General features: G+C 38.0%; 1 protein-coding gene across 1 annotated transcript in view; it reads left to right on the top strand.

The window, feature by feature from the left end:
• Window positions 1–5,982: 5,982 nt before the first annotated feature.
• Window positions 5,983–19,752, top strand: part of FANCL (FA complementation group L) — a 30,974-nt gene continuing 17,204 nt past the window's right edge. The window contains exons 1-6 of the mRNA XM_055725375.1: window positions 5,983–6,134; window positions 9,242–9,300; window positions 10,231–10,291; window positions 11,331–11,387; window positions 13,067–13,164; window positions 19,040–19,136. Coding sequence (XP_055581350.1) covers window positions 6,042–6,134; window positions 9,242–9,300; window positions 10,231–10,291; window positions 11,331–11,387; window positions 13,067–13,164; window positions 19,040–19,136 — 465 coding nt within the window. The 5' untranslated portion in view covers window positions 5,983–6,041. The remainder of the gene's footprint in view (window positions 6,135–9,241; window positions 9,301–10,230; window positions 10,292–11,330; window positions 11,388–13,066; window positions 13,165–19,039; window positions 19,137–19,752) is intronic.

The following is a 19,752-nucleotide window of genomic DNA, read 5'->3' as shown; positions in this document are numbered from 1 at the left end:
ATAATGCAGGGAAAATGATGCTCAGTGATATGTCTTTGTCTAATGACTTCCCTCCTTTTGGATAATTCAGGCATTTTATTTTATTTTGCTAGACAATATTGAATTACAATGGACACTAAGGTTGGAACTTAGCTAGTCATAACAATATACTGTAACACCATACAAATACAAGATTTATTTAGTAACCTAGTTCATTTCAACCTCAGCGTTACTTGCATGATCCAGCTACACTGTGAAATCTGAAGATTCTGAACTGGATCCTGGGAGTCAGGCTGTGGATTCCAAGCTATGCTTGAGAGATGGTTTTGTATTCCTACGGTATTTAGGGAATGCCACAAAAAGGCAGTGCCAGCACTCAACTGAAATACCATAGGTTCAAAATACTTGGATTCAGTGGCTTGCTGATGGACAAAAATTCAGTGCGAACACATCTAAAGGTGCTAAGCCTTTAACTTCACAAAAAGATATTTCTCAAGTTCCACATCTGTAACGACTGGCCTGGATGCTACACATTTTGTGTATATAGGAGATCCTATTCACATGCTAGCACAGACCATGGGTGCACTTGCAACTTTTTAGGTTTTCAACCTACCTGGGAAGATTTATGCTGTTAATCATCACTCATATCTGAATTATCTCCAGGCAAAACTTATTAGCAGCACAAAAGACCCTCAAAGCTATCACAGAATGGTTTTGGTTGTAAGGGACCTTAAAGCTCATCTAGTTTCAACCCCCTCTGCCATGGACAGGGACACCTTCCACCAGACCATGTTGCTCAAAGCTCTGTCCAACCTAGCCTTAAACACTTCTAGGGGTGGGGCATCCACAACTTCTCAAGTTGTGAATTGTCATCAAGTATCTGACAAATGTTTTGGGAGTTATACAACTTCTAGCTGGAACAAGACAGTATTTTTATTTGTCTGTGATATTTGCTTCAGTTTTCTTAGGAATTAACAGGAAAGAGGATGTTAGTATTACAATCTATCTTGCAAGATAATGATCAATTTTATATGGGTGTACATATACGTATCTTCACTGAAATAGTCTCACTTTGGTAAAAGCAGTGCCAGATTTTGGCCCAGCATGTTTTGGAATCTCTAGCAATATACATTTCCTGGTTCTGAAAGGCAACTTTCATCTGGCTGCTTGGAAGATCTCCAAGATTTTGTGCTCTGCAAGGTTTGAAAGGGATTAACTGCGTACTCTTGTGCCTTTAGAATCAATATAACATATGGATTGGCCTCATCTTCTTGAGTTGCCGCTGACTGCAAAGGGAGTATTTGTACAATTCTGGGAGATGTAATTGGGCTTAAAGCCTCTGTGTTTTTTATGTGCAGAAGTTAATTTATGTGAATGCATTAATGTTCATACATCAGTCATTTTACTGGGTCATCTGCCAAAAAGAGTGCCAAGATTTTGCCTATATGTACAAAGATGAACATGAGCTTCGAGAGCCCTCTAGACCCAAGACATTTTAAAATATCCAATGCTGACTTAATCATTTTATGCTGTTAATAGATCAATCAGTGTTCTTGGTTTTGGTACCAGCATATGTTTTCTAATATTAAAGTTCTTAAATACAAAAGAATGATTGCATTAAAAATCATCAGAACAGATGCATTTGCTGCTTCTGACACTTTTGTTAACAGCTGCACTGCTTGGTACTGAGGTATTATAATGGAGATGTCCAGAGTCTCCAGCTGAGTTTGTGAACTGTTAATGATGCAAAATGGCTTTCAAATAGCCAGAAATAAAAGTACAGTGTAAGACAATTTAATGGAAATCACTAGAAGTATTTTGTAGCAAAAATGTCTTGGGTAAAACAAAGGAAAGAGTATACATGAAAACTGTGCCAGTAACAGGCTGTGGTGTGGGGGATTGCAGTAGAAGGGGAAGTGTGGTGATTCTCATCTGCGTGCTCTTCCAGTGTCTGGTCTGACATCTAGCTGTTTCCAAAAAGAGTGGTTTGGCTGGGGGGCGTGCCCTCCTGGTGCTTTCTTCTTGTCAGCTCCAGTGCTTGTGTCACAGCTTCAGCAAGACCGGCCAACCTAAAACTAATTCTTCAGAAAAGCAATTAGTTTTTGGTCAGTGAACAAACTGGCTCAGTTTACAAGGGGATAGATCGGAACCAGAGCTGGCATAAGTGAGAAGATGGGTCTGCAGAGCCAGGAGCAGGGAGAAGGGAAGAGCACAATGGTTCTTCACAACAACAGTGAGCCAATGAGTGGGAGCAGTAGTACAATAAAACCTCTTTCAGATGATAACCATAGCGTGGTGGTTTAGTCACGTAACACTATCTAGTCCCAAAAGCTGTTGGTGTGTCTGAGCTGTGCTTTCAAACAGTGGAAAACTGAACCTCAAGAGGGAAGCTCCCTAATTAGCTGAGGACAAGGTTAAAGCGTTATCTTTTGTCTGGGACCTTAGTTTAAGTTTGCCAGGTTTTCAGTATGTACACCTCTGGTGTAGCTTTGAGGCATAAGCAAACAAATTTACTTTTAGAAAATAAAGGTACAACTGCATACTATCCAAAGTATTATTTTCCTATATTTAATTATGAGTCCTTTAACATGCTTTTACCTTTAAGAATTCATTAGGGCTGGAATTCTTAAACTGTGGTCTATGGTGTATTTTGCAGAGGCCGGTGAAGTTGTTCTGTGTTTTTACATCTGCTTAAAAGACAGCTAAAATATACTCAATATTTTTCTAGTGTTGTTTTTCCTTACAAACAACTACTGCTTTTATCACCAGATTTTGTGATCACTACGTAGATGAGAAACCACCTCAAAAGAGAGAAATAAAATGTTCTGTATTAAAAATTTTAAAAATAACAAACTATGAAAGTTTAAAAAACACTTGATCAATGGCTTTGCACTCTTAGTAACATTGACCTTCAATGGCTTTAAGTACTATTGTAATTTTTCAATTTGCTATTACAAAACCCAGATTTCATAAACATATTATTATCTTTCCATTATGATTACTTACTCCCTCTAAGGTCTACAATGCTTTTCTATAACATCTAAATGGAAATGGGATTAGGATGAGATTCTGTCACTCAGGGGATTTGTAGAAAAAGGTAGGGATACACACAGAAAAGGTCACTTCTTAGGAGCGAGACAAATAAAATGACACTGAGTTATGAAGGAGGACAGCAATAACAGTATTAGCAATTTTGCATGGTTTTAAATTGATTTTCTTACGTTGGAGATATTGATGTTGGAGAACAATGCAGTTATTTTCTTGCCTTTCATTAATACCTTAAAAAAAAAAAAAATCAAGCTCTTAAGAAATCTACATTATTTCAATGATTTTTTTTTTTTTTTAGGTTACCGAGTAGTTTTATGTGATTTCTGTCTTCTGTGAAAGTATTTGCTGTCCGACTGTTTGTGGGATAATTTTACTAACAAAATCCAGCCTGGAAATTGTCACTTTCAAGTGTTTAGTTTGCATAATGGTTGTTTTGTCACCGAAGTCATGATTTTTTTTTTTTTGATTGCTTAACTGGCTAAATATATTTGGATGGACGAATAATTAATAACAAACTCCATTATGATTCTTCTGGTAAACAGTGATTTTAATTAAATTAGTAAAGGTGGCCTGTGGCTGAAAGATCAGATCAGGACTCCTTTAACTTAAGAAGTACACCTACCAAACCTCTTTCTGGCTTTTATTTTGTTACTTTCCTGTTTTAAAGATACTGAAGTTTGTGTACCAAATCAAAATAACATGATGTTTCAAGTAATTGCATTTTTATACAAAGTTTAAAAGCGTGCAGAATATACAGTGTAAGATAATGATTAACATTCTGTGGGTCACAGTACTGAAATATTGTAGGGTTCTGATGTTACAGTATCATTATTCAGATCCATTACTCCTTCACTGCAGTTGACTAAAGTAACTTGACATTTCTTTTATTGTCAGAGACTTGAGGTAAACATGGCCAAAAGATGACGGAAAAAACCCACCTGTTTTCAGTTGTGCATTTAATGTAATTGAGAGAATCTCTGTAACTGGTGAAGTACAGAGATACTTCACAACTCAATAAGGTAATTTCTAGTGTAATTTCTATTGAGGGAAAATAGGTCAAGAAAAGAAAAGTTTTGATCAAAATGAAATTAATAGATAATATGAAGGACCCAATTTACCATGAAGCATTAGATTAATTGCTCAAGGTGAGCCATGCCGGAAATTGGAATGCACATGAACAGGTTTAGGGGAGCAAACCATGGGCATACAGGTTAAACACAGTAGTATTTAAAACCTGTTTGTGTATATATTTAGAAAATGTTTCTTGAATTGGTAACTGAGTCTTTCATTGTCCAAAGTTCTGTGGAGCAAAAAAGAGTGACGCTACGCTCCCACAAAGAATTGAAATGCCAGAACATGTCTTTCACAGGTACATTGATAATTGTCTAGAAATCATCAGTGACACTTGCAAAGTGTAAAAAAAATATGTTATTCAGCACTGAGGATATATTTTCATTCCTGAAGATCTTACTGTGATGAATTTAAATGGCAAACCTTTGGACTCTTTCACATCTCTAGTCACTCTTGGGGCATTGTACGCCTGATGCTTGGACAAACCATTGGCAGAATTTGGACAGAAGACAGAGGAACTCTGGCAGTATACAGAAAGAACACAGAATGCAACAGACTTCAACATCTAGCTCAAATGAGCGAACAAGGCTTCACGTTCATTCCCTCACATAGTAGCTGTATTTCTAGTAGCCACTAGAACAATATAAAACTGCAAAGGGTTAGACCCCGTTAGACTCCTCATGCTATCCTCATGTACAGGTCTCCCAAGCTAAGGGAACAAGATCTAGCTACAGGTGTAAACATTTTTGTTGTTTTCTTTGCTTCTCTTTCAATTCTCTCTTGTCCTGCAGGTATTGAGCTGCTGCAAGCAATCAGAGGCTGTGGTTCTCTGACTGCCATAAAAACTTGCAGCCACTTCCTAGTTTCCTGGCCTGAAGCAGCTGAGGTCCCTCTAATACTGCCTTTTCTACATTTTGCTGAGCCTTCTGTACTCACTTCCATGTGAGAAGCACTGGTTTAAAGATACGAACAATTAAACATGTTGGGAGAAATAACCTCCTCTATAACACGAGGTAAGTAACTAGATAATTTGACAAGATTTAGCTACTTTAGTCATTCATACCATGTCCAACAGTGGAGGGCTTATCAGCTGGCCAGTAAATAGGGCCTTCTACAAATTTCAACAATATATTGCATGCTAATCAGGTCTAATTGTGGGATTGAACACAAATGTAGCCTCAGGGATTCTCAAGATTCAGTCCCAAGTTCTGCAACACACCTCTTAGATGTCCTTAAGTTGTCTACCCCTTTGTAAAACCATGTTTTCTTTCTCAAATGTGTCTATTTAGGCAAAAACTTCCTCTTCTGTGTTTTGCTGAATGCTCAGCCTTAGTGATATGCAAGGTCTTAAGGCCTCCCAAAACACACATAATAAACGCTAAAATTTTAAGTCTCTCTTCTCAGGCTTTCCCAAACATGGTGACTGTCAGGTCCTTGAGACAGCCCACCCAGAAAAACGAGGAAGATGTTTATCCTAACACCTGCCTGAAAGGGAAACGCTTTTATCACCCTAAACGTGCTATGGAAAGAAACACTATGATTCCTAGAAAAGCAAAGTGTGAATATAGCCAGAAGTAACCTCTTGCCTTGGGTGGCACCGCAGTCTGCTTGGTGCAGCCGGCTGCATATGAAGAAGCTTGCTCGACGATTCTTCGTAGTCAAGAGCGCTTGTTCCTTCAGGACGTGCTAAAGGGTGAGGAAACGCTGGGGCTGGCCCGCGGTGCCGCTCCCGGGAAGCTGTACTCCTCAGAGTTCCAGGAGCGGCTCCCGGCCGCGGGACTCTCCTCACAACTTCCCGCCTCAGCGGCCAGCACTTTCCCGCCCTCGCGGCCGCCCCGCGCGCCCCTCCCTTCACCTCAGGCGCGTGCGCCCGGCGCGGGTGGGGGCGGTGCCTCAGCGGATTCGAACGGCGGTGCCGGGCGGGCGGGAAAGAGTGACGCGGCATGGCGGGCTCGGCGGCCTTGCTCCGCCACTGCCCGCTGCTGCTGCCTCAGAACCGGCAGGGGACGGCCTACGAGGGCTTCGTCACCGCGCAGGTATCGGGGTCCCTGCGCCACTTGGCCGGCGGCCGTTACTCCGCGTCACCGTCACGCACGCCCCCACAGCCCGCCGCGCTTACGTGCGGCCCCGGGGCCGGGTCCGTGAGGGGCAGCGCTTCCCGCCTCGCCGCTTACGGGGCTGGCAGCTTCCCGGCCGCGCGCGAGCCGCCGGCTTTGCGAAGCGGGAGGTGGCGGGGGGCGTAGCGGGGCCCGCAGCTGGCGGTGCCGCCCCCGGCCGTGAGGGTGCTGGGGGGGGGCGCCCGCGGCGCGGGCCCGTGGCTTTGCGTTGCTTGTGCACGCGGAATTGCGCTTCTGTTGGCGGCGCGGGCTTGCTGGTGGCCTGAGGGCTGGATTTGTTCTGCTGGCAAATGTGGGTGGATTTTTTTGTTTTGTTTTGTTGTGGGGTTTTGTTCTTGGTGGTTTTTCTTTTTTTTTTTTTTTTTTTTTTTTGGGGGGGGGGGGGGCGGTGTACACTCCTGTCCTAAGGTACAGGTTGAGGCAAATGACTTAATCGTGGGCGTTTTCCTTTCACGTACTGTATTTGTGAGGTTTCAGCTTAAGTAGCTGCACCGTCTGTCAGAGGATGTGGTGAACTGCTGTGCAGGGAGAAGAGCAGCACCTGACAGGCTGAGAGTGGGTGCTCTTAAGCCAGCTTTGCCATCAGAGGCACTGTGCAGTGATGCTGCAGCCATAGTTCGTTAAAACGTCACATATGCATGTGCACACGGACTACAGGAACAGCTCTCAAGAGGTGTATTTTCCTTTAGAAATAGCGGTGGGATTTTCCTCCTATAAAATTAAGTAAAAGTCAAAAGACACAGGCTGTGTCACACTTGCTTTTTCAAAAAGGTAGTTTTGCAGTCAAAATTCAGAAAGTTTTTTGGGTGACTTTCATATTAAACTTTCACAAGATATTTGCATGTGTATATTTATATTTGCATAACTCTTAATAGCTGCAACTTTTGAAATGCTGTGTGTGTTAGAGCACATCCTGGAGGTTATGGGAACGTTAAGATGTGAGTGTGAGCATCTGTTCTCAGATACGACTTTTTGATTAGAGCTAAGGCCATAATGTAGCTAAGTCTGGGGTTATGCGCTTAATTTAAGCGTATGATAAACATCAGCTTTGGAGGCATTTGAAAGCAACTGACGTGACAATGGGCTATATTCAGCTCTGGAACAGGTATCTTATTGTCACTTGTGAGCATCACAGACATATACAGGTTGAAAGTAACCTCTGGAGGCCCTCTAGCAGGGTCAGCTGGAGCAGGTTGCTCAGGACCTTGTCCAGTCGGGTTTTGACTATTTCCAAGCACAGAGACACTGTAACCTCTTGGATAGCTTGCTACAGGTTTGACCACCCTCACTGTTACTGAGGTTTTTTCATTGCATTTAGGTGAAATTGCCTGTATTTCAACTTTGCTTCTTGTCCTGTCAGTGTGTGTCACTTTCTTTAGTTCTTTTCCATCAGGTATTTATACACACTGGCAAGATCCCTCATGAGCCTTCTTTTCTCCATGGTAACCAGTCCCAGCTCTCTCAGTCTCTCCTCGTATGAGAGGTACTTCAAGATCTTGGTCAGCTTCATAGCTCCTCACTGGACTAACTCCAGCACTTCCATACCTTTCTTATACTGTGGACCCAGCACTCCAGGTGTGCCTCACCAGTGCTGACCAAATGGGAAGGATCAGCCCCCCTGACCTGTTGGAAATGTTCTGCGGAATCCAGCACATGAGGCAGCTGGCCTCCTTTGCTGCAAGGATGCATTGCTGGCTCAGGGTGAACTTCATGTCCATGAGGACCACTGGATCCTTTTCTGCAGAGCTGCTGTCTAGCTGGTCAGGCACCAGCATGTGCTGGTGCATGGGGTAAAACCTCTCCTGGTGCAAGATTTTGCACTTCTTTAAGTTTGTCAAGTTCCTGTCAGCGCATTTCCTCAGCCTGTTGAGCCACTGAATGGTGGCACAATTGCACAGCCTGTCAACCATTCCTCCGAGTTTTGTATCCTCTGCCAACTTACTGAGTGAGGGTGCATCCTGTCCTGTCATCCAGATCGCTAATGAGGGTCAGATAGTGTTGGCCGCAGGACTGACCGTGGCATGCACCAGTAGTCGGGGACCTCCTGCTGGACTTCATCCTGCTGATCACAACCCTTTCAGCCCAGCAGTTCTGCAAGTTTCCAGCCCACCTCTCTGTCAGCTTATCTAATTCATCCTTCTTCAGTTTGGCTATGAGGATGTTAAGGGAGACAGTATTAAACACTTTTCTGAAATTGAGATAAAGCATCCACTCCTATCAGTCACCTAATCACAGGAGGAAATTGGGTTTTGTTCTGAACTTCCTGCTGAAGTAATCTCAGAATTTGTGGACAGAATTTGAGGTATGCCAAGCTGGAACACAGTCAGGAGTAAAAGTTTTGAGATTAGTTAGCTGCCCTTTTTACTTCAGGGAGGAGTTATACCTTCTTGCAAATCTTCTTTATTTCAGTTTCATTTTGATAGTCCCATAAGAAAGTAGAAGGACCACAATTTGGGACAATTACTGAAAATACAAGTAGGTGGCATTTAGGAACTACCCCATATGGATTGCACTAAAAGGAAAAAAAAAGTGCATTTGTTTTATTTGGGACCATTTCTGTTCACAGTTTCTAAAACATTGCTGAAATGTGTTCTGGATCAGTGCCCAAGTTGCTTTTTAGTGTAATAGTTTTGTGAGTCTGTTTTAACTTCTACTTGAATTAAAGACAGACTTCAATGTACTTCAGCGTGACTTGGATTAAATTCTATTTCTTGGTTTTATCTGGATTTGGATAATGTTTTTTTTCTTATAGAAGGTGTTATTTTTGCTTTATGAAATGTGATGCACTAAGGAGTTTTTACTGAATACTGTACGTTAGAGGTCAAGAATCTTTCAACTTCAGCATTATTTCTACCTGCCACTCATGCTGCTTTTTTTTCCTAAATAAAGAAGTTCTGAAAAATAATCCTGAAAGTTGTAGGACAAACTTTCTTTTTCAGTAGCTGATCTTATGGGGAATATTCCCACAAGTGTAGTATTTTTCTTTGCTGACCTTCCTATTAAATAAATGTTTATTTATTTTCAAGGGTAGAGACTTCCATATCAGGATACTGTTACCAATGGATTTTCAACTGAAAAATGCAAGGTAAGATAGGTTTATGAAAGCAATTTGTGAGTCCATGTGACAGAAGTTTGTTTTGATAAAGGCAATGATGGATATGCATACGATTTTTTTCTGATATCAGTGTTGGTAATTAATTCTCACTGATTTAAACTTAACCTTGCAAATAAATTGTACAGCATCAGTGTTAATAAATGCTGACAATAAACATTGCCTATATCAAAATATTTTGTTGTTAATTAACTTTGAAACCAGTTTTAGTTAATTGGTTGTATTTATATATAAATCAATGTACTTGGAAAAAGATGATAATTTAAATCAGATTATTTATATGTCAACATTTGGGAAACAGAAAATTCAGTGCGAAGTTGTAAATTTAAGCAATTACGTACTTGATGGTTAGCATAGCTTTTTTTTTTAACTTCATTTTCTCTTTCCTGTTAATTTGTATTAATTTGCATTACCCAACTTTTCTTTAAAAGCTCTGTTCCTATTACTGTGATTGTTTATCATAGTAATATGTGTGGGTGTGGGTGTATTCTGTGTATTCTATACTTCTGCCTAGGCCAGCCTGCTCTGAACTGTGAACAGAGATGGTATTCGATAGCTTTATTACATTCTGGTTTGGATACTTAAAACTGCATTATAGGTAACTGACATTTTCAGGATATAATTTTTAAATACTGATATATTTTATGAAGTCGTACTGGCTTGCAAGAATTATGTTGTTGTTTTCAGCAAAGAATGGGCTTTTGTAGGTAAATGCTTCATTTTTAATGGGCTCTGGGATAGTGACATTTGGAAGTTTTAAATAACTGATGTGAAAATCAAAGAAACTTTGAAGTGTTGTTTACTTTTTTTCTGAAGAAAAACTTATATTGTTGTGTAGCAGACTGATCTTCTAAAAATCATGCACTGTGAATTTAAAATTTATACAAAATATTGTTTGTCTAGGATAGAGTGTAGCTGGCATCTTAAGAAAATACTGCGTGGATATCAGCATATTTTAAAGCAGGTATACAACTTCTAAAACCATTTCCGTTAAATGTATGCTTACAGTAATTCTGAAAAGCTTATACTCATGCATCTATTCTAAAAGTGTTAAAGAACTCACCTTTCATTGTATAGCTAAGATTTACTTTGAAATGCTTGAGGATTTGAAGGTCAATATAAAGACATGGATAGAATTTTGTAAATAATTCTCTTTAGTCAGGCTTTATTTTTTTGAAGATTGAGGTGGAACAGTTTTTAATAAATGATTGCTGACACATTACTAGAATTTTCTTTTAATCTTTCAATTAGAAACAGATTTTGGTTTTCCTTTTTTAAATTTACTTTTTTGCAAGCTGTTCATAATGCAAGGAAGAGAATGCACATTAATTAGTGCTAGAAGTAGCTCATTCTGTGTTGTCAGCAGTCAAAGAATCAAAGTTAAACCTTCCGATCCAGAAGAAACTTTGGAGCAAGTGTACAACATCCCTGCAGTCATGAAGAATGTTTTGTTTCTAAGGTGGAGTCTTTGCCAGGTGTGCTAGCTGAGACACCATATCTCGGGGACTGTGCACCCCTTTGTAGAGCAAGGGTTGTGACTTGGGAGTAACCAAAAATACAGAGCTGAGGAAATGGAGATGTAAATACGTGCCACATCTGAAGGTAGTCAGGGATCCTTAGTCATGTACAGCATCTAAAAGCAGACTGGTCAGGAGAGTTTCTAAAGAAAAAGTAACCAATTAAGAAATGCTTTTGAGTGATTGATCTCATTGGCAAAGACTAAAGCCTTTGTAAATATCTTCGTAAATACATAAAGTGTAAAGTCTTCTTAAACTATATAAATGTGCAGTGTGACATGATGTGACAAAGGTGATGGTTAATTTTCAGTAAAGTTTCCTGTACTCTTGGAGACTTGTTCTGTAACTGAAATATTTAAACATGTGGTATACGCTTGGGGTTCGTTTATCTTACTTGGTTTGACAATACTAGAAAAAAAGACTGAAATTGTTTACTGCTGAAAGTTATGAGTTGAAGACAACGAACTGATACTGCGTTTCCTCCAGAGGTTGCACAGTTGTCTGGATCTTGTCAGTTTTATGGTGGAGCTGAAAACTATTTTGGTAAGTTACAGAATATATATGTGGAAGATGGAATGTTCATATAGCTTTGGTTTTCACTTTGTTTTTTACAGTTTGCTGTTTGATAGATGGATTTATTTTTTGTTTGAGAAGAGGTGATTTCATCTGTGTGATGTTTGTGTAATTGTCTAAATATCCTTTAGGATTTTAAGTGACTGTACTCTTTGGAAATTGGAGTGTTACAGAAAAATTAAAATCCCAGCAAGGGATTTCAGTATAGAGCCATCCCCTTTATGACTATTTTCTTGGAATTCCTGGTATTGTCCAGATGGCTTGCAGTCATACAAAGGATTATACAGTCAGTGGACTGCTGAAAGTGCTTTCACCTGTGTGACAGCTTGATCAGTAAATGCAGAAACCTTTTTTTATAGTTTGGAAATTGCTGTTTGTTCTTTTTTAAAAAGCTTTTTCTGATGTGGGATTGAAGAGGAGCAAAGTCTTTAGTTGACGTGAAACTGACAATTTCTTGTCTGTTAGTAAAACAGTTTTTCATGAGCATTCTTGGCGAGGGATACTTGTGTGTAACCTACTTAGAAATCAAACACCGTATTTATTCTTCAAAACAATTAAAAAAGTACCCTCCTGATGTTGCAGTACTGCTCGACACCAGGAATGCCTTTGCTCAGTACTGTTTTAATCCTTGCCAAGCCAGATTACACTAAACCAGTCAAAGGCACTTGGAGTAGGACTGAGTAAGAATGTCTACATGTGGCTATTTTGGAATATGACACAGTAGTTATTCCAGTCTATTTGCCTAGATACGCAAGCACTCAGAAAATGAGAATGCAATGAAAGTATAATTTATTCAAAATAGTAAAATATTGATCCTCAGTGCAGATAGTAAAAGCAACAGAAGAAGCTGCAGGAGAACTAGGCAGAGATCACCGTTATACTGATTTTATTAATTATATTTATTATTTCATTTAGTTAAAAATACTTTAAATTATTAATAATTTTATTGTAAATGTAACTTATTTAATTATTTGTCCTGTAAGCATAATTTTGACTTAAATACACTTTTAAAGAACCAGTAGCATAACACAAATGTGGGATGTATGGTTTGGTTTTGTTTCTCTCTGTATTGTGGCATCAATCTTTTTGATAAAAATTTGTTTTTGAGGCATTACAACGTACTTGATGACTGCCTGTGCCAAAACTTACTCTCTGGGATCCTATGATGTTAAAACTGAGAAACTGATTTTTATTTTTATTTTTATTTTTTTATTGCTATATAAAGTTGTATATAGCTACTTAAAAATAATATGGGCGATTTCATATATGTCTTTTGTGGCTGTGGAGCCCAGGAGACAGCTGTGGGCTTAATAGAACCTTCTTTTCAAATGTTCTTTCTATCAAGATGCTTGACTTCAAATTTATTAGCTGAAAAACATGCACATTTGATATTTGCATCTGAAGACTATGTTGTCAACATCTGTGGGTTTTTTTTTAATTGCAGATGTTTTCATTACTAGTTTCTGAAGTAATTTAGCAAACAGCTTCTTTGTCTGCTTTAACTGGAGGCTATAACAAAACAAATGCAGTGTACAGTTAATTTTACATAAGCTTAATATTTTTGAATGAATTGCAAAAATCACATGACTAAATAGATGCAAAAATATTGAAATCTTTCTTAATGATGTTTTTAATGTTCTTTTAAACAGGAAATTGCTTTAAAGAACACGCAAGACCTGCATCTACCACGGCCGCCAGAATACTACTCCTGTCTTGTCAGACATCTAGAAATGCTGGGTTGGAATAAGTATGTTTATTTTATTTCTTAACAGACATTACCTTCAGAATATCTGTTCTTTTTTATTTGTGAGTTGAACATAGCAAATGTTCTGTGAATTTACCCTGTTCAGAAACTGATTTTGGTTTAAAAACTCTACTGCTTTTTCCTTATAAAAAACCCAACAAACCTGCATCAACTGAAGGTATATTTTCAGTCTCAAATAACTGAGCTGAAGGGTGAGATGCTACTACTGAGAAATCAATTCTTTGACCTATAAACTGCTGGATAGTAAACATATTTAATACAGCTTTTTATAGTTCTCAGTTTTCTTCCTTCTTTTCCCTACTTCATACAGCTTTTTTTGACTATTCCTGTATTCTGTGGTTGATCATAGTGTACCTTTATGCTTTCATGAAAACAGTTCATACATTAGTTTTTAGAACTATAATAATTATTTTTAAAGAACAGTTCTATCTTACTCTCCATAGCACAAGGATCTCCTTAGACAAAGGAATAACACAGTCCACGAAAAGGTAGATCTTTGGATTTGGAAAGCTGTAAATCCAAAATTTCAAAACAGCCAGCTCTTTGCAACGCCTGCAGAAACTTACGTGTATTTTTTGTGACCCAAGTGGGCTCAAATAGAGATGAGGGCTGTTGAAAAGCATTCCTTAGTCTCCAAAACCTGCAAGCACAGCATGTTTGGGAGAGCAGGGGGGTATTTCCAAGTGGGAAAAATACTGGTTACTGCACAAGGAGAGTATAAGCTTGTCTCACCTGAGGATGGGGGCTGAGTGCACCCAAGAACATGGTTTCATGTATATCCTGTGCTATAAATTGAGTATCTGTGGAACAAGAAGTGACGGTTCAGGTGGTCTTCTGGGGGAAAGAGAACTAGAAGTGAATCTTTACACCCCAACTAAAATGGGTGGTTTAATAACATGGGAAAGAATGGCATGTTAGGAAAGGATACTCAACTTTGAGGAAAGAAATGTACCCATTGCTGCCTCTCGGTACCTTCTTGTTAGAGTCTTGAACGAGTGCAAACGGATTGTTATTCATAGTCCCGTACACTCTCAGATGAGCTCACAGAACAAATTTAATTTCACCCTCCTAATGAGGAAAACAAGGTTGTTCTCATACCTCCTATAGAAACCTGAAGGAACAGAGAGTTGTGATCAAGTGTGCAAGGTCCATGTAGAAATTTTTCAGGAACCTGTAAAGCTTCCTGTTTTGCAGACTTACTTGAAAGGCTTTAATTGCCATCACGTGTGCCACCACTGTCAAGTTTTCTGATACGGGGTCTTTTACTCCTCCAGCAGAGAGCCTGGAATGGGCTGATTTCTATCCTTTCTGCTAGAACCTTCAGGAGATCTCTGTGGGGTTGAAGAAGGTAGTTGTTTTTGTGTAGGGAGGAATTAAGGAAATGTGTTTGAAGGCTGTCTTTAATAATTCACAATCTCACGGTACCTTCTTTCAAGGGGTTAAGACGAAAGGTTTTATAGGATGCTGAAGAGTTCTGAATAAGAAGCTACGTTTTAGTTTAAAAAAAAAAAAAAGTTAAAAAAATGTCTGTTGGTGGTTTTCAACAAGGCAAATCTGTTTTTACCTTAGTCTTGGATGGTAACTTAACTTTAGCGAGTGTTTATTTTGGTAAATGAAATAAAGAAGCCTTGGGTTTAAAACCAGTTTTGAGTTCTCACCTGATTTGTATGTCAATAAATAACGCGATTAATATTAAGTAGGAATTAGCTTTGAAGGCCCACTTTTATTTAAAGATGTAAAACATCCTTGTTAAATCAACTGAAGTTTTTTCAGTGATTTCCATTATTAAGTATGTAGTTGTGTCAGCTGATGACAGACTCTAGTCAAATTTCTCAGACTTAAGTCTGAGAATATTAGTTAAAATTTCTGAAACACATGGGAAATAAGCTTTGAATCATGGTTGCTCTCCAAAAATGGAAAAAAACCCCAACAACAAAAGCAAAAACCTTCAAAAAGCCCATACCAACAAAACTGACACAGACATACAATAAATATATTCTAAAGATATAAATCTTTAAATTGTACTATATTTATAATTTGATATATAAATATAGTATGTAGCTGAATTTAATAAAAACACACTTTAAGAATGCAATTTAGCAGCTTATCTCAGAACTGATAGTTCTTCTGACTTGATATGCATACAAAACATCCAGTGGTTTTATTAAAAAGCACATCAGTGTTTTATCAGGGAGCGTGCTTCTAGAGCAGAATTTGACCTGGTTTCTAGGCAAAGATGGTCTTCATATAGACATATGACATATGCTGTGCTCTTGCCCAGTGTAGTCATGTAGTTCAGTAAACATGCACCTCTAGAGTGACATACGTTACAGATAAGGTATATATTTGGTAGAGGTTTTTTGGTTGGCAAAGTCAATCGTTAATCAAAGGGCTAGGCTGTACATAGGGGATCATATCTGGTTTACTGTGAGTTGGACGGAGAATAACCTACAGTGGCAATTCGAAGTACATTAGTAAGTTACACCTCTAATTTTAGTGTGTTTTTAACAATATAATGAACTACTAAGAAGGCCTCTTCACATAGACTGTTTTTGAGTTGGAGGTGATGCATATTTGTATGTTAGTTATAAACATCCTGGTATAGTCTTTCAGCACTAAACTATGTATTTAGTACTAGTAGTAAGGATCAATAACTTGAAAAGCCTCCAGCTGTACTTACCAGTATTTTTTTAGAAAAGAACTGCCTGTTGTGGACCCTAGATTTACTTTTTCCTAGTGGGTTTTGGTCATGCTGGAAGCTGACTGCATCCAAATCCAACTGAAGAACTGGGGGGTATTTTGTTTGAAAGAGAATCAAAGCAATAGGCTGTGGTTCCTTTACCTCTGAAGTAAGTTAAGCAGCTCTCAGGTATGGCACAAATCTAGTGTGTTCTCATGGCTTTTATCTAAGGAATATGTGAAGTTTCTTAGAAGCAAACTGCAGACGTTATCTGCAATGATCTTGTACCTCTCCTAAAGCACTGAAAGTACAAACAGTAATGAGGATTGCAAATGGTCAGGCTGCTGCGATTAGATATAATCACTTTCTCCATGATACAGAAGACTTGATTCTTTGACCTAATTTACGTGTGGGAGAGGGTGCATATGCTTTCATATTCAAATACTTGTACACAGAAGTCGCAGTTCAACAAGTTAAAAATTGTACTGAATTTCCAACACAGTGCTGTACTAATGGCTGAGCAGTTCAAAGGAGGATACTTCCTTCATTTTAAGAACATGGAACCAGCTCAAATCTAATCAGCTGAGGTGGGAGATAGTACATGTATAGTATTAAGCTATAGGAAAGGCTCTTCTAATATTATCTCATAATCTGACGAGTTGATTCAATTGCAGTGTCTTGGGAATGTAAATTATTGACTATAAAACATTTGTAGGGCTCTTACCAGCCTCATGTGGATTCATAAAGGTTGGTAGTATCTCTGAAGTCCGTGGTGTGTCATGATCTCTCAAGTCTCAATGCGTTTCTGCTTGATACTTGCAAAGTTTTTCATAGAAAGCATCTTCTCTTGCCTTCTCCATTTCCAAGGGAATCCTGCCTTGTCATGTGCTCTCAATCATTTGTGTGTTATGCTGAATTACGGTACTTCAGAGGTTTAACTGAAGCTTTCCATCTTGATGGTCATTCCATTTTTTTCTGTGTGATAAGATGTTGGAGCCTACAGAGGAATAAAGGTTTATATAACTGAAATACCACCTATGAAAACAATTCCTTATTTGATTATACAGGTTTATGAAGAAGCTCATGCAACTTTTACAGTATTGTCCAACTTTCTTCAGTCCTGTGGAACTGACTGTTCCATCTCTTCTTATCCAAAGAAAGATAAGAGTGATGTTAAGAACTGGTAGCCATGAAGCTACTGAGTTCCTTTGTTCTATCCTAAATGAAAAATTGGATCCTCCCTCATTCCTGGAGGCAGCTTACTGTTTTTACATTCTGTAGAGAAGAGGGAAGGCTAGCTGTGAATTTTCATTCTGGGCATTCTTCAGCCCTGTATGCCCCTTGTCTGAGGAATTCCTTATTCCTTGGTGTTCTGTTTGTGAAAAAGCTTGAAAGGGAAGAGAACATTTTACTAGAAAACCTCTCAAGTATGCATTTTTTAATACTTCAAAGGTATTGTGTTGCCTAGCTTGAATACTTGTTGAAGTCAAAATTAAATAAAAGTCATAAGAATCTCCAGGTTGGTCTGGATTGTAGTGGTGTTTTGTAGCAGTTGATGATCTACGGTTTTTTATAGTTTTTTTTCTGTTGTCTCCAAGCTCAGTGCAAATTGCATTTTAAACTGCTTTGGAAAGATGTTGTAAAGATTCTAAAACTAAAAATGTTTAAAATTGAGTAACAGACAGAACTTGAAAATTATTTAATCATGTATCCCTCTCTATGTAATTAAGCAGGTTTTCCTTATTAGTAGTTTTTCCAAATTAGTAGTTTTTCCAAATGCTTATTTTTTTAAAAAAAAAGTTTGTCCAATTTATGCTGTCAATAATACTGAGTGTGAAGGTTCTTTACAAATATGATGGGATATAATTGTATCGTCACTATATTTTTAATATAATGGTGTGCATATACTTACATTTTAAATATATAAATGGGCATGCGCATGTGTATATGTTTATTTTAGAGGCTATCGGGTTGTTAAATGAATTGTAAAAGGACTTGACCCTTAATGATTTCAGAAATAAATTTTAAGATATGTACATCTATTGCTATCTAAGAAATAAAAACAATATTTTAATCTTGTTCCCTACCATCCAATATAGTGTAAAGAACTGCAAAAATGTTAGCATTTAAACTGAAATAATCTGTACACCTTTCTGGCACCTCAAGACTGAAGTTGAAAGATAACCATTTTTCCTAGCGTGCTGGCTTGAGAGTGGCTGGGCTGATATGCAATGCTTTAAAAAAAATAGAATTGTTATTTTGGACAGCAAGCAGATGCCTTCTTTGAATTCTGATAGGTCTTTCCATCAGCCTAGGTGATAAGTTGTACAATGATCTTGGACTGCTTTTTATTTTTGCACAAGAATGACATTGTAAAAATGCCAAAATTTTCTCATACCCAGCTTACTGGTAAATATATGGAGAAGTCTGAACTTTTTTGGCAGTTGTTGAAGCTACTCAGCAGAACATATTTCTATAGAACAATGTATTTTACAATTGTATTCATCTTCATTGTTGTGGGAAGCACAAATCAGTGACATCTTAAGCAAAGAGTCAGTGATTATGTCAGAAGTATTAAAACTTATTTGCATTTAGTATGTACTTGTTACTTGCTTGGGTGCGTGTATGCTGTGTAAAAATGTCATGAAACGAAGGCAAATCATCATAAATAACTCATTTTGTACTAGTTTGGGTACTATTTTCTGCAGAAAATCAATTTCAGAATATGAACCAATATCCACTGAATTTTCCATGATATTAGTATTGATAATAAAAGAGAACTTCATTGAAGAGAAAAGCAAATCAAGAGCATAAAAGTCTCATACAGTAAGAAACTGCAGAAATGGATCAAAGATTTGACAGGAAGTTTAATGTGTACATAAGTAGAGGCTGACAGGAACATGCTGTGTGTGTCAAAGGTTCCAGTGATGGAAAACTGAAACACAGTGCTCACTGACCACAGCGTGAGCCTTGACACACATTGTAAATAACCCAAAGATATATGACTGCATTAAGCAGTAGACTGGTGTATTAACAGCAGTAAATCTAGAACAGCAGAAATGGTTGGCATATAGGACTTTCTCTGATTAATATTTGTAACAGACTAATAAGAGTATTGCAGATGTTTCAAACTGTACTTCTTACAATGCTGTTAAAAGTTTTCTCTTCCTCTTCCAGAGTCGTGTATGTGGATACTGGGCTTGCCACAATCAAGCTAAAAGCTGAAGATTCTTGTGGGCGACAGCATCTCATCACTCTGAAGTTAAATGCAAAGGTGAATTAATGTGGGAGAAAATACCTTAAGGCTTCCTTGAAATAAATGGATTTTTCTTAATTCATAAAGATTTTAGAGAGTTGGTTTGTTTGTTAGTATGTCTGTTCTGCAAGATAATTGTGGGGTTGTTTTTTTGAGATATGTTTTTTAAGTTAAAGTTTGAAACCTATATATTTAAAATTAATATTACATTATGGCTATCTGTAAGAATCTTTTCATACAATACTGCATCACATGAAAAACACTTTATGATATTGCAGTTATTTTACTAGATTACAAACAAAGCCATCTGGGAGATGTTTCATTTATTATTGCTCTCGCCAGTGACTATGCATATAACAAGAATTAGAGGATGTTGAGTTACTTCTTTAACAAGTCTTACTGTTAAAGTTATAGATAGAAAGATTTTTGAAAGACTGACTACAGAAGTGAGTTCCTTATGTTAAAAAAAAATTCTTTTTAGTCTAAATAATTGGGTGGTTTTGACAGTGCTTGCAAAGCGAATCCATGGCATGTGCAGAAGGAGAAAAATTATAATTCTGCCTCATACTTAGAACTGAACTCGAATGGTGGTATTTCTTCATAGAATTTCTCATTTCAAGGCATAAATCTCTTG

This window comes from Falco cherrug, chromosome 13 (assembly GCF_023634085.1).
Source record: "Falco cherrug isolate bFalChe1 chromosome 13, bFalChe1.pri, whole genome shotgun sequence".
In the NCBI taxonomy this organism is placed as follows: Eukaryota; Metazoa; Chordata; class Aves; order Falconiformes; family Falconidae; genus Falco; species Falco cherrug.
Note: the sequence above shows the minus strand (reverse complement) of the source record. Positions and strands in the feature narration are given on the sequence as shown.